The following is a 26203-nucleotide window of genomic DNA, read 5'->3' as shown; positions in this document are numbered from 1 at the left end:
ATCTGGTGGAGTCGAGAGCTTATATAAATTTAGTTTTAGGGAAGAACTGAAATATTAAATGGTAAAGTGTTTTCCACTATTAAAAAAGATGTTCAAGGACATGATGGAGTTAATGGAGCAATTGCTCAAGTCTCTTTTTGCTGAGACATCTACTAAGTGATTTATCTTATCTTGACTATGGGAGCCAATGCCTTGATGCATTCTCAGGGACACTTGATCCACTGAGCTGCAAGAGAGGCCCAGAATTTTCCAGCTTTCTCTGCAGAAGAATGAAGTCTCTGCTTGGAACCCTTTACCTTTTGGGGATGTTCATTCCTGGGGGACTGGGATATAATAGGTGAGTGTGAAGTGGGAAGAGGGGCTACTATGAAGTTGTCTAAATGAATGCTTTTTTCAAAGTCAGTGCAGCTGGCTTCTCCCTCCTTCCTACCCTCACACACCACCATGAGATGAGAGTAATAAAAATCACTGAATCTTTATCATTGAATAATAATAATCCTCTAATAATACTGGAATAAATGAATAAATTTCTAACAAACATTTCCTTGTACAATGTATGACAAATACCAATAGATATGTCATGTTTTGTGATTGGAAAAAGGAAATTGTAATAAAAACTCTATATCCCTCATTTTCATAGTTTCTCAATGGATAAATCACATCATTCTAATTATTAAGAAAAATGTTTAAAATTACCAAATAATTTCACCTAGAGATAATTACTATTAATGTTTTTGGATAGTTAGATAGATAGCTAATTATGTATACAGTACTATTGCTAAAATATTTCAGTTAAATTGTATTATAGAAATTTTCCTATGGCATTCATAATTCATTAAAGACATATTGCAATTGCTAATAATGTTTTGTCATTTAGTCAATTTCTACTTTCTCATTTTTACAAATAATGCTATGATGAGCAACTAGCTATATAAAACTTCTTTTTTGCAAATCTTTGATTATTTCTCTAATATATATTATGAGAAATGAAATTACTGGGTCAGAGGCTGAAAAAAGTTAAGGATCTTGCTACACATTGCCAAATTGCCCTCTAGAAAGATTGTGTAAGTTTATGATTCCAACAATAGTTTATGAAAGTACTATTTAAGTGTTTGACAATTTGACAAGTGAAAAATACCCACTGTTGACTTCCTTTGTATTTTGTTGATTTATAATAAGAATAAATGTTTTGTCTAATTTATGACTCATCTTATTATTTTATAAATTGCCCATTCATGTCACTTACCTACTTTTATAGTCTTTCCCTATTCTTAACAAATAATAACTTCTCTAAATATATAATATATATTGAACTCTGTGTGTGTATAGTCCCTATAAAAAGTGTATTTTCCCTTGTTCATGCATAGCTCATTATTTTGCCCATTTTGTATATCACATGAAGTATGTGTGGTTATAATTGGCATTTCCTCTCTTGCTTCATGAGAAGAAATCTTGCAATGAACTTGGCGTCACAGAACAGAGAAACCTGCCTCAATTTTTGCCCCAGAATAATTGTGTGACCTCAGTTTGTCCCTTATCTCTATAGACAGTCTGATTTCAGATATGTAAAGAGAGTTCAGGATCTATGGGATGCCAAAAATCTATTTGAACATTTCTTTCCCATTTTTCCAATTTGTTTACTTGGTTTCATATATATAGTGCATTTATTTTCCTTTCTGAGATCCTTCACTCATAAATCAGAGACAAAGGCTTTTACATATTGCACAAGGAGACTAGAAAAAAATATAAATATTATAATATTTGGAAACAACTTAAATGTCCCATATTAGGTTATGCAAATGTTGATATGTGATATATGACAATGAGATATTATTCACCTATTAGAAAAATAATTATGAAAAATTTTAATGGCATAGGGAAATGTATGTTTTGTGCTAAAAGAAAGATGCAGAATAAGAACAAAGATTTAATAAAAAGTTATTAGCTCTAGAATTATTTACAATGGCAAAAAATGGGGGAAACAGCCTTAATATCCAGCATGGCAGAAAACATTTAAATAAATGATACTATACAATATATACTTACTGTCAAATAGTATGCAGTAATTAAATATAATGTTTATAAAGAGTTTTCATTGGTTTGAGGAGATGTCTCTGGTAGAATATAGAATAGAAAGGAGTGAATACAAAATTATCTAGAGATATAATCTACACTCTGTTTAAGAAAAATATATGCACAGATAAAAGACTCAAAAGGATATCTGCCAAAATAGCAACAGTGGTCAACTTAGGGAGGTGGGATTATTAGAACTATTCCTTCCTCTCCTTTTCTACATTTCTCTTCCTTTTTCTCCTCTCCACACTTTCTAAATTTTCCACTTTAAGCATATGTTAATTTTGTAAGCAGAAAAAATAAAGTTTGAAAATACGTTACTATCATGAAATATTCATGTGACTGTTTCTTCACTAAGTATTTAAAATACAAAATTTGCCTCAATATTCATTCTTTTTTTCTTGCTTCTTTATACATTCCAGTCAAAATTCCATCAGTCCATCTTTGATCTGCAGAATTTATTAATAATGCACCCCAAAGGATCATTTTCTCTGTTAAACATTTTATGAATTCCTGCTCAAAAAGAATACACAAAGTAGGATAATCTTTTCATTTGATCGGTGAGATGAGACTGGTGATAATTTGGGAGATTAGCCAGCTTTTTCCTCCCCTCTCTTCATGTATTATGCATCACCAAAGAAATTGCCTAGAAACAGGGAATAGCCTTTTCCAAGTATATGGTTTAAACATTCATTTGAACAAAGCATTAGGATTTCTGAGGTTTAAGTATTGTACTTCACTTTCATATAAAAATGATAAGCACTTTTAATATAAGGGGCTTTCACTCAAGTCCCAGACCATTCACTCTTTGCATATGAGTTGGACACAGTAGTTCAACGCTGGGCTTAGAAAGCAACATACGCATTTTTCAGACCTTAGCTGGGAGAAAGCCAAATGTTGGTGCTTGAGGGTGTTAAGTTACATTTTATTTATTTCCCTCCATGTTGTGACATTGCCAGGGAATCCCAGCCTCATTGAAACATGAATTCACCAGGTGCAAGCCCTGCTTCTTAGTGTACTCTCTTTCCTACCTCACTGAGTCTATAACTATGATAAGGAAAAACCCAAACATTTGCTAAATTATGTGAAGAAAGGAAGACCAGCCACCATCCTTGTGCTCACATTGTTGTGGAAGCATCTTCAATGACCTCTTTTTCTGGCAAGATGCACCAGGCAAAACAGCCAGTGTGAGGAATGAGGGACAGAGACTGGCTGAAAAGATATTCTTTTCATTGGCTTCATTCCTTCTCCTCTTCCCATTCTGAAAAAGGGTTAAAATTATTTTCTAGTGACTTTAAAAAGCTGGTACTTATTTTTGTACTCTTCATAACCCTAATCAGATGTGGGTGGATTAAAAAAATGGGTTAATAAACATTTTACTTGTATTTTCTAGGATGTAATAAAAGAATATTTTAGCCCATGTACCATCTTTAGGAAAAAAATACCTAGGATAATAGTATTTACCTTATGGATCCCATTTTACATTAAGAATTGTTGTTAGGATTAAACAAGTATATATAGAGCTATCAAGTTCTTAGAACAGTTCTGCATATGTAATTGCTAGAAAAATGTTGGTTGTTATTATCACTGGCTATGCCTGAGTTTGGAATTCTCCCTCTCCTGGCCTTAATATACTCTGAGTGCCATTTAATTGGTAGTTAATCAAAAACTAGCATATCACACCTCATGCCTTGTCATTTAATGGCTAAGTTATTTGTTTTTCACAAGTTTATGTTTTATTGTCTTAAGTAGATTTTAAACTCTACAAGAAAGCAATCTTATTTTCTATTACTATTATTACTACTTTTGCATAATGTATTTACTACTTTGCATAAAATAGTAAGAATACATTCCCATTGGGTTGTTGAATGGATTAAATAATATAATAATATAAAGTGCTTTGACCAATGCCTGAAATATAGTGCTCAGTAAGGGTTAGCTGGTGTTATTATAAAATATATATATGCTGATTAGTTTATAAAGACAAAATGTGCCCCTGAAAATTTATGTTAAGACTGAATTTTTATTAATTTTAAACACACCAGGGAATATATATATTTTCTTTGTAAAATAACAATCTTTTATAAAGCAATCAGTCTCAACATATTACTCACACCAGTATATATTTTTATGTTAAAACTGCTCACTCTGAAGCAATCTTGCCTATTGAAAAAATCCAACGAGTGGCATTAGAAATGAATTCTTGAATAACATAAAGAAACATATTGTTATAATTTAAATAACATTTTTTCTTTTAATCTCCTTCTAAAATTCATTTTCATTGTTTTAACTAATCATTTAGATAATCCTATCTCATGAGATTTTCATTTGGACAAGGTAAATAGGCCAAACTTCATCCAATAATGTAATAAAGCATTTAGCATTTTAAGGACAAAGAGCTTCTGTTGAATCCAAATTATTATTAATATTACTAACAATTAACAATAATAAATGTAACTCCAAGGTTAAAATAGTGGAATTATGTGGTGAAATTGAATTCCATTAGAGTATTTTATTGTGGTACATGATGCTAAATGAACCAGGTAAAAAAATTAAAATTTAGTCAATCTAATTATTGGGCTTATGTAGATATGAATGGAACTTGAGTTTTAATTAATTCTATCAAAACATTTTGTAGTTTGGCATTGTTTGAGGATAATACCAGTTGGATGGCTAAATTATTCTCTGTACAATTGTTATTTTTAATATCATTGCAGCTAAATAGGGCATTTGCTTTGTTTTGAACTACTGTGTTTTAACATTTATTAGGAGTTGACTAGGTGTCAGATATTGTGCTCATTGTTAAAAATGCATTAGCTTATTTAATCCTCAGAAGACTCCTTTGGGAAGGTACTATTATCTTTCCCATTTTACAAATAAAGAAATGAATGCTTAAAGAAGAAGATACAATACTATGAATGATCAAAAAATGTAGGAAGACAGACAAAAGTCACTGAAACATTAGCTAATTAGATCTCTAACACATTTCCTTGCAATTCAGGATCACTATAAAAAAGTTTGCACCCTAGCATCTCCAAAAGCTTATACCTCAGTGCCATTAACATAGTAATCACTCTATACATACTTGCTGGGTGAATGAATTATCAGTATGGTCTTACAATAAAATTATAATCCCATTTGCTGCTTAAATAAGGCCTTTCAAGCTAGGAAACTAACACGCTCATCAAATGTTTTTGTGGCTTAGGTATGGGATACTAGTTATATGACTTACTAGCTCTGTGACTCATTGCAAGTTCTTAATTTCTCTTGGTCTCAGTTTCTTCATTTGTAAAACATGGATAATAACACTTCATAGGGTTGTAGTGAGAATAAAATTATATACTGTGTATAAATGTCTTCTCTTATGTATTCGCACAGTATCTGGTACAGAGAAGGCACTGAATAGTTCTATTAAACTGTTAAAAAATAAACCATGAATAGACAATTGGAATAAACCTATGTGTATTAAAGAAATTGAATCAATAATTAATAAACTTCTAAAACAGAAAGCACCAAGCCCAGATGGGTTCATTGGTGAATTCTACCAAACATTTAAGGAAGAAATTATACCAATTCTTTACAATCTCTTCTAGATATATTATAGAAGCAGAGAGAATATGTCCTAACTCATTCTATGAGACCAACACTATCTTAAAACCAAAATCAAAGACATTGTAAGAAAAGAAAATTATAGATAAATATTTTTCATGAACATGGATATAAAAGTTCTCAATAAAATATTAGCAAATCAAGTCCAGCAATGTATAAAAAGAATTATATACCACAACAAAGCAGGATTTATCCTAGACATGCAAGACTGGTTCAACATTCAAAAATCAATTAATGTTATCCATCCCGTCCACAGGATAAAGAAGAAAAATCACATGATCATATCAATAGATGTAAAAAAAGCATTTGAGAAAATCTAACACTCATTCATGATTTTAAAAAAGGGGCAACTTCTACAATTAATAAAGAACATCTCCTTAAAGATACTTAATGATACATCATACTTAATGATGAGAAACATGAAGCTCTCCCACTAAGATCAATCAAGGCAAGGATGTCCCCTCTCACCACTTTTTTTCAACACTGTACTGGAAGTACCAGCTAATGCAATAAGACAAGAAAAGGAAATAAAAGGTATATAGATTGGGTATGAAGAAAACGAATCATCTTTGTTCACAGATAACATGATTGCCTATGTAGAAAATGAGAAAAAATCAACAACACAAACACTTCTAAGCGATTATATAATAGCAAAGTGGTAGGATACAAAGATAACATATGAAAGTCAATTGCTTTCCTATATAACAGCAATTAACAAGTAAAAATTGAAATAAAAAACACATTACCATTTGTATCAGCAGCCTCCAAAATGAAATACTTGGATATAAATCAAACAAAATTTGTGAAAGATCTATATGGGGAAAACTACAAAACTCTAATGAAAGATAGTCAAGAAGAACTAAATAAATGGAGGTGTATTCCATGTTCATGTATAGAAAGACTCGATATTGTTAAGATGTCAGTTCTTCCCAACTTGATCTATAGATTTGAGGCAGTCTCAATCAAAATCTCAACATGTCTACATGGTGAGTGCCAGGCGCACTGTCTGGAGAGTGGACACGCCTGGGGCTCTGACTCAGGGGGATGGGTGGGACACGGACAATGTATATAACCTGAGCTTTTGTACCCCCATGAAGAGCTGAAATAAAAAAAAAAATTAAATTAAAAAAAAAATCTCAACATGTCATTTTGTAGTTATTGACAAACTGGTTCTAAAGTTTACAAGGAGAACAAAATACTCAACACAGTATTGAAAGAGAAGAATGGAGCTAAAGGACTGACACTATCCAACTTTAAGAATTAATATAAAGCTATGGTAATCAAGAGAATGTGATATTGGCAAAAAAAAAAAAAAGACAAATAGATCAAAAGGAGAAAATAGGGAGCCAGGGAGCCTACAAATAGATCCATATAAATATAGTCAACTCATGTTTGACAACGGAGCAAAGACTGTCCATTCAACAATAATGCTAGAACAAGCAGACATCCACATGTAAAAAAAAAGTGAATTTAGACACAGACCTTGCAGACCCTTCATAAACATTACCTCAAAATGTATCATAGACCTCTATGTAAAATGCAAAACTATGAAACTGTAGAAGATGGCATTGGAGAAAACCTAGATGACTTTGGGTATGGTTATAACTGTTTTAGATACAACACAAAAGGCACAACCTATGAAAGAAATAGTTGATAAGCTGGACTTCATCAAAATTAAAAACTTCCACCCTGCAAAAGATAACATCAATAAGATGAGAAGACAAGCCACAAATAGAAAATATTTGCAAAACACACACCAGTTAGAGGACTGTTTTCTAAAATATATGAAGAACACTTAAAACTCATCAAGAAGAAAAAGAAAAACTTGATTTATTGGGTGTCGGTCAGGTGGGGGGAAAGGGATGATATATTCACACCTAATGGGTGTGGTGCGCACTGTCTGGGGGATGGACACCCTTGTGGCTTTGACTCACGTGGGACAAAGGCAGTATATGTAACCTAAACATTTGTATGCCCATCATATTCTGAAATAATAAAAAAAAAAGCTACCTTGTTGGGGGGGAAAAAAGGACTAAATGCCTGAACAGACACCTCACCAAAGGAGATACAGAGATGGCAAGTGAGCATATGAGAAGATATTCTACCTCATATGTCATTAGGGAGTTGCAAATTGAAACTACAATGAGATACTACTACACATCTATTAAAATGGCCCAAATCCGAAACACTAACATCAAATGCTTACAAGGATATGGAGCTACACAAACTTTCATTTATTGCTGGTGATGATGCAAAATGGTACAGCCACTTTGGAAGACAGTTTGGCAGCTTCTTACAAAACTAAGCATACTCTTACCATATGATCCAGCAATTGTGATCCTTAGTATTTACCCAAATGAACTGAAAACATAGCCACACAAAAACTTGTACAGGGATATTTATAGGAGCTTTATTCATAATTGCCAAAACATGGAAGCAACCAAGAAGTCCTTCAGTAGATGAGTGGATAAACTGTGGTATACCCAGACAATTGAATATTACATAGCACCAATAAGGAGATGAGCTTATTAAGCCATGCAAAGACAGGGAAGAAACTTAAATGCATATTATTAAGTTGAAGAAGCCAATCTAAAAAGGCTACACACTGTATGATTCCAACTATATTACATTCTGAAAAAGGCAAAACTATGGAAACAGTAAAATACCAGTATTTGCAGAGCACAAAGGACTTTTAGGGCATTAAAACTATCCTGCATTATACTATAAAGGTGGATATGTGTCATCAAACATTTGTCAGAACCCTTGGAATGTACAAAGAATGAACCCTAATGTAAACTATAGACTTTGGAAAAGGATAATGATGTGTTAATGTAGGTTCACTGCTTGCAACAAATGTACCGCTGTGGTGTGGGATGTCTATAGCAGGGGAGGTTGTGTGTGTGAGGATAGAGGGTTCATGGGAACAGTCTGTACTTGCCACTTAATTTTGTTGTGAACCTAAAAGTGTTCTAAAAAATAAAGTTTATTTTTTAAAAAAGATAAACCATTGCATCAAGATGAGTTCTCACCATTATATGCAGTACAGCGGTTAATATTGCAGACTGTTAGAATTTAAATCCCAATAACACTTTCCCTGGGATTCAGTTTCTTCATCTCTGAAATGGAGATAGTAAGGGCAATTTATCTCAGAGTTTTAGAGAGAAGTCAATGAAATTTAAATTGCTTAGAACAGTGCATGTCTCATAATAAGTTTTGGTTCAACCAATCTTATTATTTCTTTTACAAGTTTAAAAGTATTTTTATCTTCAACATCTTAGGGAATTACCCTAGCCTCCTTGTAAGGTTGTAAGATTGGAATGCTTGTCCTCACCCTACAGATGTAACTGGCGCTCAGAGTGGCTGGACAGCTGCCCAGGGTCTCACAGTCCGTAAGTTACAGGGCCAACACTCCAGCACTCGTTTTTGTTCTCCAAGTCCTGTGCATGCTGATTTCTACGACCTTTTCCACCAACCTTCTAGCCCTCAGGATATCCCAGTTTCATCACTGCCTTTTGTCTTACTTTCTTTCCTTTTCAGATCCTTAGCACAATACAGACAAGAAGTTGTAGACCAGACAGCGAGTGGGTGGAGGAGCCTGGAGACCTATTCCTATAACATATATCACACCATGGAGGAGGTGAGCAAGGACTCATGGGGGCAGTTGGTGGTGTCACAGCCTGCTTAAGGATGCGCAGGGGATGGTTCACTGTTAGTAACCATGGATTAGAGAGGCTCAAAATGTGGGTGTTAGGATGTGTCTGTGCACTGAGTTCAAGGGATTCCCAAACATCACAGCCAACACCACAACTGAAGCTGCAAAACCTGCTGAGATGAAATAAAAAGGAAAATTGCCAGGCTTGGTGGCTTATGCTTATAATCCTAGCACTTTAGGAGGCTGAGGCAGGAGGATTGCTTGAGGCCAGGAGTTCAAGACCAGCCTGGGCAACATAGTGAGATCTGTCTCTATAAGAAATAGAAAAATAAGCTGGGCTTGGTGTTGTGTGCCTGTAGTCCCAGTTACTTGAGAGGCTGAGGCAGGAGGATCGCTTGAGCCCAGGAATTTGAGGTTGCAGCAAGCTATGATGACACCCGTGCACTCCCGCCTGGGTGACGGAGCAAAACCCAGTCTCAAAAAAATAAAATAAAAAAAAGTAAATTGATAACAGAAAGAAAAAGGAAGACAAGAAAATCCCAATGAGTAAGTTTTACTAGCATGAATATGAACCAGAATTAATTAATCTTTGTTTTTGTTTGCAGGTTTAAGCAGGGTAGGGTTGGTGCTTATATGGGTGTGAGATGTGAGATGGAGAAGCCTTCTGATTGAATCACATTTAGCTGGAAACATAGTATTTCTTGGAGAATGCAAGGGGCATGGGCATCAGTTCTTAATAAGAGAAAACTGTTTTATCAAAGAAATATCTGTGCTGCTACTAAGATAAGTTTGGTGGTTTCCAAAACAAGATACAGTGAAAAATTAGCTACTATATGTGTGTGTATGACACTATGCATTTTTTGAGATGTAAATTTCTAAAAATGAAATTGTTGGGCTAAAGGATATACACATATAAATTTTTGATATAAACACACAAGTCATCCTCCAAACAGGCTTTATCAATTTATTCTCTCAGCATTTGGGAATATATTGATATTTTCTAGAATTTTTTTCAAAGAGTACAAGAAAGAATTTATATTTTCTTCTGTAACAATCACCCAAGGTACTGAAGGTTCTATGATTTTGAACAAGGTCCAGTACGGCCCATGGAAAACTTATGCTCTGGTATCAGAGATGGGCTCACACCTGGCTTGGCCACTTGTTGGCTAGGTGATCTTGACCAAGACTTTTAACCTCTTTGATCGTCGGTTTCATCATCTGTGAAATAGGAATAGTAGTATCTATTTTGCAGCATTGTTGTGGGAGTAAATGAAATAAACTATCCCACTACAGTACTGATTAAGCAATAAATATTAGGTCATTAAGTATGAAATGTCTGATTTCCTTAAGTACTGAGTTTGACAGTTGATTTCTCTGACATTTCACTTTGACACTTCTTGTTTTATTTTTATTGTGAAGGTACATCCCCATTCTTTCAAACACATGGTTTGACTTGTGATTATCTTTTAAAGTTTTTTTAAAAACAATAAGTCAAAAATTTGTGTTATTTTCAAGTATGAGTTCTGTCATAGAACCAATACAGTGCAGACAGCTCAAAATACCAACAAAGTGTTTGAAAGAGATGTGACTAATGAACACATAGTATGTCGATGGTTTGAAAAGTTCTGTTCTGGTGATTTTAATCTTAAACATGAATCACGTGGGTGACCTGAGTCCAAGGTGAATAATAATGAGCTAAAATCTATAGCAGAAGCAAATCCATCTCAACCTACACGTAAATTAACAAGGTCTGACGTTACTATTTCAACAATATTAGACCATTTAAAACAAATCGACAAGGTAAAAAAGCTGGATAAATGGATACCACATAAATTAAATGAGCATCAAAAACATCATCTTGAAATTTGCTTTTCTTTGCTGTCATGACCCAAAGACAAACCATTTCTACACCTTATTGTTACGTGTAATAAAAAAATAGATTCCTTCTGACAATCACAAGCATTTGAAACAATGGTTGGATAAACATAAAGCACCAAAACACAGTCCAAAACCAAATATTCATCAAAAAAAAGCTAATGATGTCTGTTTAGTGGTCCAGCACTGGTATTATCCACTACAGCTTCAGGAAACCTGGTCAGTAGATTACAGTGGATGTCTAGTGCAACCAACTGGATGAAATGATGAGGATACTTGCAATTAAACAGGTGAGATTGGTCAATAGAGATGGACCAATCCTCTTGCAAGACAACACTTGACCACATGTTGCACAAACAACACTGCTTAAACTACAGAGGCTGGATTTGGACACTCTCTGTCATCTACCATATTCATCAGAACTTGCACCAACTACCACTTCTTCCATACTTAGGACCACTTCTTACAAGGAAAATTATTCAATTCTCAACAAGCTGTAAATAATTCCTTTTGTGATTTCATTGCCACTCACTCTCCAGACTTCTTCACTGTTGACATAAACAAGCTAAGATGACAAAACTGTGTCTATAGTTTAGGCATATACTTTGATTAATTGCACTGATTCTTGTTTAAGATATAATAAATGAAACTTTTGATGCAAAATCAGACATTTCATATTTAATGACCTAATAATGGCTGCTGCTGCTACTGGCTGCTATTTGTAGCTCTCCCCAGACTTAAGGCATCTGCATCTAACCTAGTCCCATCACGGATGCACACACGATACCCGTGTGATAAGCTGTTATTCTTTCAGTTAATAGACTAATTGAAAATATTCCCACTTAAGTATTATTAACACTGTTTTAATAATGCATTTTATTTACAGATATTCTATGCTAAGATGGATGTCAATTGAGAAATAAAAATTTTCAAGTAGTATATTTGTTACCACCAATTAACTATTATTTGCCATAACTCTTGGTTGTTGTCACTCAGAGATGTCAACTCTGAGAAATATAGAAATTGAACATGAGAGGTATCCTGTGAGAGGCTGATGACTGTTTGAATATGTCTTATGTTTGTGAATTATCTGATTACATTCACCCTTATGGAACCCCAAGTTATGGACTCCCAGGCCAAGGTATAAGACTTTCTGAGCATGGTGTAAGACTTGTAATTAAATCAGCACATATTCAGGTCTACTCCATTGAATCAAAATGATTAACTGGGGCTTAGTTTAGAAACTTCTGTTGGCATGTTTTGGGAAGGGCATACCCAGGTCTTCCTTAATCTTGGAACTGCGGACATTAGCAAAGGATATTGTTGGGATCCATAAAGATGGAAGAAGATCCTGCAAAATAAGCCTGACCTGGAATTTCTGGCATGACTGTGTGCCACATGAAACCCAAGTCTGGTGGTGATTTGAAGGCTGTGTTGTTCTACAGTGTTTCAGAAGCATTACTGACAGATTATTGAAATTGTTAATTCTCAGTAACTTATTTGTGAAGTTCAACAAGGTGTCCTAAGACTTAGTGGCAGAGCAGATGTTTAAAGAAAAGGAAAGGCAGGAGGTAATAAAGTCATTGGTTTAGTTTTCTGTTTTGTTTATCATACAGCTGTTGCAATCTAGAGCAAAGAGTGCAGAGTTCAATGTCTCAGTGAAGGAAACAGTCATCTTAATCAGAGGCAGGCAGACGATGTTCCTATTGATAGCCACAGTCCTCCCTGGCTGTTTCAGATCTATTGGTGGATGAGCCAGATCAGCGAGGAGTACCCAGAAGTGGTGACACAGCATTTCCTAGGAATGACCTATGAGGCCCGGCCTATGTATTATCTGAAGGTGAGTGAGAAGGCTGAGAATTACCTTGCTGGGAGAATTACCCAATCCAAGGATATTTGTTTATTACTACTCAATGGCTCTGGCCAGAAACGTGGAAAAGGTTAAAAGAAGCAATACAAAGAGACTTTGCCTTCTCTGCCACAAACTGGGCTTTTGAAATTCAAAACTTCTAGATGCTTATGCCTTAATCATCTGGGTGGAATCAAGTTCATGGGTAAAGAGAACTGGGACGGCTGGGTGGGACCACAGGGGTAGGACAGAAAAACAGCATAGCTCGGAAGTGGACAATGCCCACTCATGCTCCAACCAGAGATGGTTCACTTTTAATCTGTATTTTAAATTGTTGTTGTTTTCTTTCTTTTTTTGTAAAATGTTGTTTTTTAAAAAACACAATTTTTTTCCATAAAAATGTTTGAAAACCATAGAAAACCTTCATTTTTGCTTCCTTCCTTTTATGCTTAAGGGAACAAAGACCCAGAGGAGTGAGGGGACTTGTGAAAGGTCACACGGCCAAATAGTAGCATAGCCGGGACATAACCAGGTCTCCAGGGTCTCCTACCCCTTTTGCACGGGACATGACAAAAAATGTTTGGGACCAAATGGCCATTTTTGCACAGGGCCAGGACCTCTGGGCTCCCAGTTCTGGACCTGTGGTATTCAATACTGGCTGCACATTCAGATCACCTGGGACCCACTGAGTCACCCTGATGCCTGGGCCCCACATAATTAGGTTAGACTTGAGCTAATAGTTCCAGGATGGGCCCAGTAATGCTTTGAAAGCTCCCCAGGTGATCCTAACGTGTAGCCAGTGTTCACAACCTGTGTACCAACCTATGGTTCTGAAAGGGTGGTCCTTGGGTCAGAAGCATCCACATCACCTGGGGTCTTATTAGAACTGCACATTCTCAGGCCATGGGGGCTACAGAATCAGAAACTCTGGGTGGGGGTGGGGGGCAGTGGGGGAAGCCCAGCAATCTGTTTTAATGAGCTCTCTTTCAGGTGATTCTGACACACACTCAAGTTCTAGAACCACAGTACATTTATAACAAGTTCCCAGGTGACGTTGCCACTGCTAGTCTGGGACCACTCTTCAAGAACCACTGCCAAAGTAGCCTGGCATTAGGAACTAGCATTTTTTACTCAGTTCACTGCCCTCTTACTACTTAGTGCAGATGTGTTAATTTGCAAAGCACAGCCCCAACTTTGAGAGTTATCTACAACTACAAAAAATATATTGGCTCTGAAATAGAATTTACTCAGGGATCCTGTGGGAGATTGATCGACATATGACATATTAAGGGTGGGGCACTTGCCTATCTGATTTTCTGTAGGGCCCCAACCTCTGAGCTAAAGCAGCCAAAAAGACAACTAAACATCCTCTGCCCAGGGCATATTACAAATAATAGAATGAGGACATAATAAAGAGACAATAACGATAAACATGTAATTAACATACATGTACTCATAAAAGGGATAATTATAAGAGAAAATTAAGGTAAGAGGTGGATTAGGAATTCTCCTGGCAGCTTTGAAAAATAGGTGAGGCTAAAGGAGAAAACTGCTTAAAGATGACAGATCCAGCCACATATTTATCTCAATTTGTAAGTTTTTCATGAAGAGGAAGAGAGCCTTCATCAGCCCAGCTCCCAATGGCTTTGAACAAATAGCACTGGTTTAGGCCATTTACAAATTCAAAACAGATGTGGCTGTTACAAACATGGGCGTATTCACAGTGTCTTCTCCACCAAAGAGAATCCGCAGTTGCTGGATGAATTCCCACCTCCCCACTGCTCTGAAAGAGGAGGGATCTTTCTTGCTGGAGTGCGGCTGCACTGATGTACAAAAATAACAAATGGGGAGAGAGGAAAGAAGACTGGGCTGGCTGGGAGTGGGGCAGTCTCTGAGGGGAAGGGGAATTTAGTAAGTGTTGCAGGAGATTGCGTATTTGGATCCGTCTGAAGTTTCAAGAAGTTTAAGCAAAGATTAGGATTCATTTTTAAATACTTTAGATTCTCGAACATTACCTCTTGTGCACTTTACCACTCTGTGTGAACTTTATGTGCAAAAGTTTTATAAGGTTTATACAGATTTAGCCTCTTGGCTTGGAGGATTTAATGCCTTTATTTATAGCCAGGGAATATTTAGGGTATAGGGAGGACCATTGTTGGAGCAGGTGCCATGCGAAGTCGTGCATGGTCCTGAGAACAACCACCAAGGAAACCGGCAGGAGAACAAGAGTAGCAGAGGCGAGGGTGGTATTGGTGGGCGTCTCCATCAGCATCCTTGCCTCCTTCCTGAAACCACAGAGTGGAATGAGAAAGGGACCTCTAGGGAAATAAAAAACCTGATAAATTTGTTCAGTGGCTTATGATAATAAGCGATTGTTTGGTAATAGAGCACGGATGTCTCCTCCAGATCAGCCAATCATCCAACGACCCCAAGAAGATCATTTGGATGGACTGTGGAATTCACGCCAGGGAATGGATTGCCCCGGCTTTTTGCCAATGGTTTGTGAAAGAAGTAAGTGTCTTTAGCTTCCTCATCGTGGTAAACCATCCCCATAAAATACTTGTCACTTCTTCATTACTTAGAAAACACACTTCTTTCACATGTTAGCAATGCACTTTTTACTGAACTAATCCTTCACCTCAAGTCAAATGGGATTATCAGTAGCTTCACTGATAACTGAGTTAATATTCTGGTATCTTTCTAGTGTATGCAAAATCATTTTTATTGGAGGGTAAATATATCTAAATGTATTAATAGAAGAAGATACACTCTGGGAGTCAGAGATGAGTTTGAATCCTGGCTCTGGCTAGTATTGGACAAATTTTCTAACACTAGGACCCCTAGTTTTTCATCTGTAAAAGGAGTATGAAATGACTACTTTGTGGCTCTGTTGTGTGGATTAAGAGGTTTGGCATATGGAAAATACCTAACATAGTGAATGTGTGTGTATTACTCGTACTCCTCCCTTGAGGGAGTAAGAAGCCTTTAAGAGTAATATGGGATACTTTTGGGGTCAGTCTTCTTAGAAACCCAAACACAAAAAACTCACAAAAAGTAGTTCCTCAAACCAACAGCATCATTATCAACTGGGAACTTGCTAGACATACAAATTCTTGGGCTCCACCTCAAACCTGGTGAATTAGAACTGCGCAGGGGTTAGGGGGTGAGAAGTTAGGCAGGGGCAAGGGGTGAGAAGTTAGGCAGGGGCAAGGGAGAGCAGAACAGAGCAATCTGTGTTTTAACAAGTTCTCTAGGTGATTGTGACGCATGAGAAGGTGTCAGAACCGCTACACTACCATATGGGGGTAAGACAACTGAGGAAGGACTGGGGGCTGAAGGTGGAGGTGTCATGTGCAGTCACCTCTTAGGATTAAGTTAAAATTGGTAGAAAATTAAGAGAGAAAAGACCCCTCCCTGGAATCATTCTAAATGTTTCTTTGATTTTCAGATTCTACAAAACTATAAAGACAACTCAAGGATAAGCGGGTTCCTTAGGAACCTGGACTTCTACGTGCTTCCCGTTCTTAACATAGATGGTTATATCTACTCATGGACAACTGTGAGTACACTGAGTTTGGTCTTGGGATGTATTCCCGAACTAAAACTCAACTCACTTTTCAACCTCAGCCATTCCAGCTATAAAAATATTTTGTACCTATGTAAAGAAAGAAACCCCATTTGGGATAAAAATCTGCTTAACGTTTTTTAAGCAAACAATCTAAGTCAGGTCTAGGACTGAGGAAGCCTAATGCCTTTTTAGAGTTGAAATCCAGCACAGGTTTTTTTCCTTGTTTGTTTTTGACATACTCCCAGTGTTCCAGTCTGATTAAACTTTTCTCTTCCTCTGTCTTCTTAATGTGTGTGGATTGCCTGCCACCCAATTAAGAGTGTATTGATTAAAAAAAAAAAATTCGTACACCAACCTGCATCCACTTCATATCAGTTCTAGAAGCAGGAGGGGAATGAATGATGCACAAATACAAAACCAGCCTACATTTTTCTTTTTTTCCCCCCTAGAATTTATGGGAGATACTAGCCTACATTTTTTCAGTGTGATCATTCACACATGGGCAAATATTTCATACAAGCTTTTTATGTAGAGAGAACTTTCTCTTTAAAGTGTTCCTAAGCGTATCACTCCACAAATAAGGGCCCGTGTTCCTGGAGAGCATTCCTTGCTCCCCCTATCCCTTCACTACCCCAAAGGCCCGGCAGGGGCCCCTTTTCTCTGGAACAGCCTTTCTGGCCTGGTGTGTGAATCAAGTCCTCCCTCTGAGCTTGTCTGGTGACACTTGTCATCATCCCCATCTCCACTCATCAGTCTCTGGCATCCAGAAATGTGCAGAGACCGTATCTGATGCACCTGGAATGGCCTTTTCCATCTGTCAAGCTATTTCCCTTTCATCCTGTATCACTTGAATGTAAAAAATGTCTCTGGAGTGTTCCCTGAGTAAGCGGATCACATCCGCAGACACTGTGAGTCTGCTGGTGAGGAAAAGGCCACGCCACCTCCTCCAACTGGACGGTGTACATGTATGTGCACTTTGGGTTGTACAGATGTTCCTGCTGTTATTGGGATTTGCTGGCCCATCTGCGGGACCAAACATTACACACACAGATGATGACTTAACATTCAGAATGTTAAAGGCACATTCTTCCAGATAATCCTAGGAAGCATTTCTCATGTTCAAGGACCACCTATCATCACTAGCACTGTGATTTATGAAACCTTAGAATGGCAACAGCCCTCTGTTCCTCTGTTACAGGATCGTCTTTGGAGGAAATCCCGCTCATCCCATGATAATGGCACATGTTTTGGGTCGGATCTCAACCGAAATTTCAATGTATCTTGGTGTAGTAAGTACTACATTTTTAGTAGCTGAATTGATGAACAAATAAATAGAGCTGAGAAGCAAGAAAAGAGGCGAATTACTAAAGATATAATTTTGGAAGATAAACATCTAATTTTATACAGCTTTCCAGGCTTCCTGACCAGTTACAGTCCCTTTAAAGGGATGATATTATCTAGACAGTGAGAGTCATCAACATTTGAGGGCAGGACTCTCTTCAAGTGAGGTTGGCTATACAAGGACAAAGTAGACCTTGACCGGTGTGAATATGTTTGAAGTCCATCCCTTTGTTTTCAAATATACATATTATCATAAAGAAAAGAAGAATCAGAGAATTATCCTTGCAGATTATTTTACAGCAGGGGTGGACAGTAAACAAAGCAAACATTTTCTTCTTTTTATGGCATTTTCCTGTTTCTGAATCTCAGAATGCCCAGTGGATTGGAAGCAAATAAAGAGGCGGGAACGGCTAAGAGCATTGCCATTAACCAGACGGTAGAGGTTAACATTGAGACTTGGCAGCTGTGTGGTCTTGGAAAAATTGCTTCATCTCTCTGCTTTAGTTTTCTCTTATGTAAAATGTGAGTCACAATAATCCCTCCTTATCAGTAGGTTATTGTGGTTAAATGTGATGCTACACAGGAGGGGCTGGGCAAAGTACCCAGCACATAAAAGGTGCTCAATTCTTAATCGTTATTATTATTAAGGAAGAGGACTGGCTACTTATGTCCTTGCCAAGTAGCTCTAATGAGACTCAAGCCTAGGAACCCAAGAACTGGCTCCTAGCTATTTGTTTCAGGGCCCGCCACAGGTTTAAGTAAAAGATTGTTGAAATGTCATTTCATTTTGCATCTTCTTTACTGGGCCATGCAAATATGGAATTTGCTTCTAAATCTTAACATCAGCCCTCTTGCCTTTCTGATTTCCTTCTAGAATGACTATCCTGTCAGTGATTAATTTAGCCAGGACTTAGATGACCAAGGGCAAGCCCTGATTTCCCCCACAGATGCCCTGAGTGACGATGGCTTTTTGTCCTCCGTCATTTCTAAACTGAGATATGAAACCATCTTTGTGGTTTCCTATATGTTCCAGGTGTTGGTGCATCTAGAGACTGCCAAGATTTAACATTCTGTGGGACAGGACCAGTGTCTGAACCAGAGACTAAAGCTGTCTCTAGCTTTGTAGAGAGCGAGAAGGACAACATTTTGTGCTTCCTGACCATGCACTCTTATGGGCAGTTTATTCTCACACCTTATGGCTATACCCAAAATAAATCAAGTAACCACGAAGAACTGGTAAGTCCACAATACCTCTTAGTAGGACATGGTAGGACCTCTGCCTTCCATTTTCTGATTTCCATTTCCAAGATTTGGGCTCCAGTCCCACTTTTGTTCTCTCTGCTCTTCCTTATTTTCTTTTTCCTGCTTTTGCACTTTGCCAGAAGCCTGCTGGGAAGGCTTCGGGTTAAACGCTGCTTTACCTACATTAATTAACTACCTGTTTCATAAAGTGTCAAGTTGGGAGACATCTTAGGTATTCATCTATAATATAAATGAGATGATTATGTTAATAATCTCCAGGAATGTGCTTTCATTTCTGTAAATTCTCTTGCAGCTCCGTTCAGCAATTACAGCTTTGAACCGTGCTTTAAAGAACTTGCCAGCTGTTAGTGGAATATGGCATATCTAAAATAACATGGCTAAATAATATCTGCTCTCTTCTCTGCTAAACACAATGCTCTATTTTCTTCTAAACTCTTCCTCCAGTATTTGCCTAGGATTATTTGTAAGGGGAAGTCCTAGTGAAATGCAAGCTGGAGCAGGGAAACTGTTTCGTCTCATCTGGGTCCTTCTCTGAAGCTGTGTTTACCCAAGCACCAGCGGGCAGAAATGCTGAAAAGGACTGGGCTCTTTGCCCTTGTGTGAGCCAAAGGACAACAGACACAAGTCAAAGGGAGGGTAAATTTAGAATTGCAAATTGTAGTATTTGTTTTCTTTTTCTTTTTTTCAATTTTTAATTGTAGTAAAATGAACGTAACATAAAATTTACCATCTTAACCATTTTAAATATGCAGTTCCGTAGTGTTAACTATATTCACATTATTGTGCAAGCAATCACCAGAACTTTTTCATCTTGCATAATTGGAACTACACCCATTAAACAACAACTTCCCATTTTCCCCTATGCCAGTTCCTGGAAACCACTCTTCTTCTTTCTATGTCAATGAGTTTGACTACTCTAGACACCTAAAGAGGAATTATACAGTATTTGTCTTTTTATGACTGGCTTATTTCATTTAACATAATGTCCTCAAGGTTTATCCATGTTGTAAGGTGTGTCAGAATTTCCTTCCTTTTTTAAGACTGAATAATATTTTGTTGTCTGTATATATCACATTTTGTTTATCCTATCCATCCATCCATCCATCCATCCATCAGTGCACACTTGGGTTGCTTCCATATTGTTAATCATACTGCTATGAAAATGAGTATACAAAGATCTCTTTAGACTTTGCTTTCAATTCTTTGGGATATATACCCAAAGTGTAATTGCTGGATCATATGGTAATTCTATTTTTAATTTTTGAGGAACCACCATACTGTTTTCCATAGAGGCTGCACCATTTTATATTTCTACCAACTGTGTGCAAGGGTTTTAATTCCTCTGCATTCTGGCCAACACTTGTTATTTTCTGTTTATCTGTTTATTTTTCTAAATACACTTCTCATTATAGCAAATTCTGGGATGGGTTGGGACTAAGCTTGCTCTGTTCTTAATACCAGAGAGGTGTGGTGACCTTGTGGTTAGGTTACACCACCTGTCCCTCTCCCACTGGAACATGACTCATAAAACACAAGGTTTGGATGCTAAAAGAAAAGCCACCATAGATTTTTGCTAGAGGGAGCCCTTCCCTGACTAGTCAAAAACACCCAACACCACGCACATGACTTTCTTGCAATTATTTTTTCTTTCTTGGTCCAGGAATACTTGTACTAAATGATCATTTTGCAAAATATGAAAATAACTAACATTTGCCTGAATCTTTACAATTTACAAAGGGATTTTACAGCCATTATCTCATTTGACCCTCATGGGAATATACTAAGCTCACTCTGGAGATGTGGAAACTGCAACCTTGAGTTAACTTTATTTCCAGAACCCTATAGACAGGAAATGGTGGAGTCTGAGCTGAAACTCATGTCTTTGAACTCCAGAGGCCACACTCATCATCCTACTACCTCACACTGTCTCTGTCTGCTCAGAAAGGCTTAGCAACTCCTAGGAGCCATTATCAATTTAGATTCCCAGTCAGCTCTGTGCTGTTTCCTCTTTTGTGAGCCCTGGAAGTTCTATTTCTGCAATAAAGGAATCTATAGAAACAGAGATTTTGGTCAAGAAGCCCAGAATAGCCCCAGTTTCTGTGATATTTATTGTAGATTTCTACTTTCTGCTTAAAGGAATCTGTGACAAACACAAATGAATATCCAAAGACAGGCCACTGTAGATACTTGGTGGAAAGGGGTTTCCCGCTAGCAGAAGAAAAGAGGCCAGTATACTCCAGTATTTGTCTTGGGTACTTCATTCTCTGATTGGTTCAGGAAAACAGAGACTACATGACCATTTTGCAAGGTTCGTATTCAAAGGATAGAGGGTCTTGTGCTGTTGATAGGCTGTCTGGTTAGAGCCCTGTGGCCACAGGCTAGGGGGAACAAGAAGTCAGGAGGGTCCTGGGGCAATGACATGGCCACTACTGGCTTCCTGGCAACTTCTCAGTACTATATGCAGAAATTGGTAAATCAAATTGAGAATGATGCCTTCAATTCAGTATGTCTTACAGTCTCAGGTGCTGAAGAGTTCTCATAAGTAGTCATCTCCAAGCCTTTTCAATAAAAGGTGTGAAAATTTTGCTAACATGTGTCCACCTGATTGAAGCTACTTAGCAGTGTTTTTAGATTCTTGGGGGATAAGCTTTGATAGAGTGCACAGAGATATAGAATCAAGCCAACTGCTCCAAGGAGATTTCCATTTCTAGTACTATTTACAGCCAGCAGAGACTAGTAATTAATCTCTATATATTTACAAAACCAAAAATTTGTAGAAATCATGGTAAATATTATACGGCATGATAGACAACTTGGCAATCAGTGTGCAGGAGAAACATGACTATATATAGCCCCTCTCTAAACTGCTCTGGAAATTAGAATAGCTATAAGAATTCTAATGTTTTACATGCTTACATTCTTTTCAGTTTGAACTTTTTCCATATCAACCTCTGAGCTCCATCTCAAGCTGCCCCCCAGCCCCCAACAGGCCAAGGCCTTAACCAATGTTGTCGTGTGTCTGCCTGTGAATATATGCCCATAGGAAATTCTCTGGGCCCAGAGAAGGAGTTATTAAATGGGCTAGAGGTTTTTAGCAATGTATGCTTTGTACAACTGGCAAAGGAGCTTTTATTACTTTAACTAGGAAGTACCTTTAAGCTGAGAAAAAGGGCTGCAGAGAAATTGGCTGTACATGGCCTTGCAATATAGTGCCAGACGGAGAGAAAAGTACAGTCAGGAGTTCCACCCCCAGAGATGGAAATGAAAGTCAGAAGTCTAGGGGATTTCTATTTCATCTTCTCAGGACCAGATCTATAAGCTACGGATTGCAACTACATGTATATTTGCAACTACACTTCTCATGTATATTTCTTACCTCCTATCTACTTCCCCATAGTCATTGCTCGTGGGATTGTTAAAAAAAATAAAATTCAAAAGTCCTTTTGTCAACAAAGAAAAGGGGAAACTGGGAAGACTGTTTCCCACCCCACATACAGGAGTTGAGAGAAGGGAACTATAGAAAATAAAGCAAGTAAAGGCTGGCTATGGGAAGAAGAAAGAGTTGCAGGAAAGAAAAGAAAAAAAGCAAGGAGCCATGTGGATGGCAGGTGTAGCCTGGGGTGATCCCAAATAAACGTTAAGGCCCCAGTGGCCAAGTTAGCATGGAGTTTCATACAAAGAAACACATAGGAATTAAAAACAATTAAAAGCAGTTTGAATCTCTACTAGAGACTCTCAAAGAACTTCAAAAGGGAGCGTAGTTGGTGAATCTCAGCAAAGCTTTCCCCAGGCCTCATCTCTACATAACACACAGCAGCTACCCTGAAATCTTCTAGCCCTCAACTCCCATTTCCTTACCAAAATTTCTTTCTCCAGAAAAGAAATCTCCTTTCTGACTCTCACGTCTCTCGTAACTTCTTTTTCTTTCTACAAACAGCTTTTGTACCTCTTCCCACTGCAAATGATTAGACAAGCTTTATACCTTGTGCTTCTTTGGCCTTTCCTGTCCACTATTTCAATTCTGGACGACACAAACCCATGAACTGAGGACTCAGAATCTCTTTTCAGGAAGGGAGAGAAAAGTTGAATGGCCATTATTGGTAGTATGTGGAGAGAAGGCAAAAAAACTTACAAATATGCTCAACTGAATGTTTTTTCCTTTATCTTAGCCGCACACAGAAAGTCCCAAGTGCCTTAAGAAGGCTACCCACAACTGTCACGTATGATCCCTACACCCACACACCGCGTCTTGCCTTTTCTGTTTTTCTTTTGAATTTCACTGGGCCTGTCCCCACCCTACCCAAGCACTACCCTGTGACATCTTAGGATTCCGCTGGACAGTGCAGAGCCAGGAAAGGGGAAACAGGATCTGAAACTAGGCGCACCACAAGTCGGGAGTCAGGGGAGTTAGTGCAGCTGCAAGGGCAGCCAGGCTGCTCTCAGAGGTAGAGCAATGAGGATCACAGCCCAGGCAGGGAGTGGCAAGGGGGTTTTGGTAGTGTTGGAGTGGGACATACCATCTAGGGGGTAGGATATAGAACTGGGGAGTCTAGGGTGGGGAATACTTAGAGGGTCTGTAAACAGACCTATGCAAGATTTATTAGAGCAATGAGCACAGTCAACAGACTTGGGTTTCAAGTAGTGACCCTGATCTCGGGACAGGGTCTGCTGAGAGCAAGGCAGAGACCTTAGCAATGATCTAGTTCTGAGGGATGTCCCATGTAGTGAGGTGATGTGGTAGGTGATGTGGGAACAGGTGTGACTTCTAGCTCTGAGATTCTGTGAGTCTATCAGAGGTAAATATCAAGCACCTATAAGAAAAAATAAGGTGAGTCCTAGAGAGGTATGAACGAAGGTCTATGGGAGAGTCAAATAGGGAGAGAGAGAATCCAGCTGGGGCAGTCAGGCACGGCCTGATGGAGAAGTTGGCATTTGAGAAGGCCCTTTGAGGTTAGGTAGAATTTCAACAGGTAGAGATAAGAGGTAGGGATCCCAGGTAGAGGAAACATCCTGAAGAAAGGCAGAGAGGCTGAGGAATGTGGTGCATGTCTGAGGAATAGTGGGAAAACTTGAGTTTGACTATAATCTAGGGTGGATGTATAGAATATGGTATTGGAAAGGTGGGTTGGGGTCACAGTGTAGAGGATCTCAAAAATTAAGGGGAAAGACGCTTGTACTTAATTCAGTGAGCAATCAGGAGTCACTGAAGGCTTTTCTGCAGGACTGTGGTCATAGCTCTGTGCTACAAAACTGCATCTGGAGGCCAGGTGGGATCCATGGAACAAGGATTGGTGAGAGGAAGGGAAACTCATTAGAAGATGCAACAGACTGATTCGGAGGTAATGAGTCCGAAACAGGGTGATGGCCCTGGAAATGCAACTTGGTCACTGTTTGAGAGAAGAAATATCAAAGATGCCTGCAGAATTTTACAAGCAAATCTGGGAGAGCATGCAAGGCCAGAAATCATATGAAAGTTAGAACAGCCTTATTAGTGGGAGATTAGTGGGAAAGATGATGAAACTGGATTTGAGTGTGTTGAAGCTGAGGCACCGGCAGGCTACCTAGATGTAGATGTCCCGTGGGAAGTTGGAAAGATGCTCTAAAACTCCGGAGATGGATTGGGACAAAATACCAAACCTTGGATTGTTGAATTTATTTTTAACACCAGATATCTGTCTCTACATTTCCCACCTACAGATTCAAGTTGGACAGAAGGCAGCAAATGCATTGAAAGCAAAGTATGGAACCAATTATAGAGTTGGATCAAGTGCAGATATTTTATGTAAGTATCTTTTTTTTTTTTCCTCTTCAATAGTATCTAAGGCACAAAAGAAGTCAGTGGACTTTGGTGGTGAGGTGGGCAGGAGAGAAATAGAAGAGTTTCTGGGATCAACAGGGAGTTGTACAAATCAAAATGACCAAGGATAAAAGGCAGTCTGTACAAATCCAGAATTACACTCTCTAGGGATAAGGTATGAGCTAAAAGAAAAAAAATTAATGCACTGGCTCAGACCAGAACTTCCCCTGGCTTCAGTTAAAAAGAGCTGGCAAGTTAGAAGGCACAGGAGTTAACAGGAAGGACACTGTCCACTGACCCTTGGTCAGTTGATTCAGTTCCTAGAGGACCCATCAGGCTAAGAAAGCAGGGCAGGGTGGGGTCTGGAGAAAGGATCTAAAAGGAAAGAATTTAGTTGAAAGGAGAATGCACTGCTTTCTCAGCCCCAACCTCTACCTCCTCCACCTTCCATGGGCCCACCTAGGTAATATTTTTCCTGTGAGTTGTCTTGTTTCTGTTCCTTTATATGAGTCAGTTCACTCTTGCCTTGCATTGTTATCTTCCCTAGTCTTTGATTCAGCTAAGAAACTTGAACCAAACCTCTCTAAGTGCCAGACACAGTGCTAGGGACCGTGGGGGCAGGGAGGCTGCCTAAGATGTGTTCCCTGCCCTCAGGGGGTTTGCTTGCTGTCAAGGACAGGGAGAAGACAGTTGTACCTAAGACCATCATGTGAAATATTTTACTGATTGAACCTTTATTCCCTGAAATGGCTACACAAATCTGTCTTTTTAAAGTACAATTTCTACCTTTGCCTTCGTGTTTCACTTGTAGATGCCACATCAGGGTCTTCAAGAGACTGGGCTCGAGACATCGGGATCCCCTTCTCATTCACGTTTGAGCTGAGGGACAATGGTACATTTGGGTTTATCCTACCTGAAGCTCAGGTCCAGCCCACCTGTGAGGAGACCATGGAGGCCGTGCTCTCGATCCTGGATGATGTGCATGCGAAGTATTGGCCCTCGAGCAGTGCCAGGAGGGTGACATCTGGCACTTTGGTGCTGAGCTTGCTGTTGTCCTTTGCTTGTCTTTCCTGAGTGCATCCTACCTGGTCTGTTCAATGCAGGGACATGGACGTGGTTGGAGGCAAGGTGTGCTGTGGTGGTAGGGAAACCAAATAATTTAATTAAAATACTTCC

General features: G+C 38.3%; 1 protein-coding gene across 1 annotated transcript; it reads left to right on the top strand.

Annotated features, from left to right (window-relative positions):
• Nucleotides 1–191: 191 nt before the first annotated feature.
• CPO (carboxypeptidase O) lies at nucleotides 192–26203 on the top strand. The gene is made up of 9 exons (XM_045560245.1): nucleotides 192–337; nucleotides 9220–9319; nucleotides 12948–13049; nucleotides 15465–15569; nucleotides 16507–16617; nucleotides 17825–17915; nucleotides 19001–19203; nucleotides 24928–25012; nucleotides 25839–26203. The coding sequence occupies exons 1-9, from the start codon at nucleotides 270–272 to the stop codon at nucleotides 26099–26101; spliced, it is 1128 nt and encodes a 375-aa protein (XP_045416201.1). The 5' UTR covers nucleotides 192–269; the 3' UTR covers nucleotides 26102–26203.

Source organism: Lemur catta, chromosome 8, assembly GCF_020740605.2.
Source record: "Lemur catta isolate mLemCat1 chromosome 8, mLemCat1.pri, whole genome shotgun sequence".
Lineage (NCBI taxonomy): Eukaryota > Metazoa > Chordata > Mammalia > Primates > Lemuridae > Lemur > Lemur catta.
This window is presented reverse-complemented; position numbering and strand designations above follow the sequence as displayed.

Excerpts from the sequence above, each read along its gene's own strand:
- CPO (XM_045560245.1), top strand. The coding sequence starts at position 270 with ATGAAGTCTCTGCTTGGAACCCTTTACCTTTTGGGGATGTTCATTCCT. Across the intron at positions 15,570-16,506 it reads GCCAATGGTTTGTGAAAGAA|ATTCTACAAAACTATAAAGA; the intron begins GTAAGTGTCTTT and ends TTTGATTTTCAG. Across the intron at positions 19,204-24,927 it reads CAAGTAACCACGAAGAACTG|ATTCAAGTTGGACAGAAGGC; the intron begins GTAAGTCCACAA and ends TCCCACCTACAG.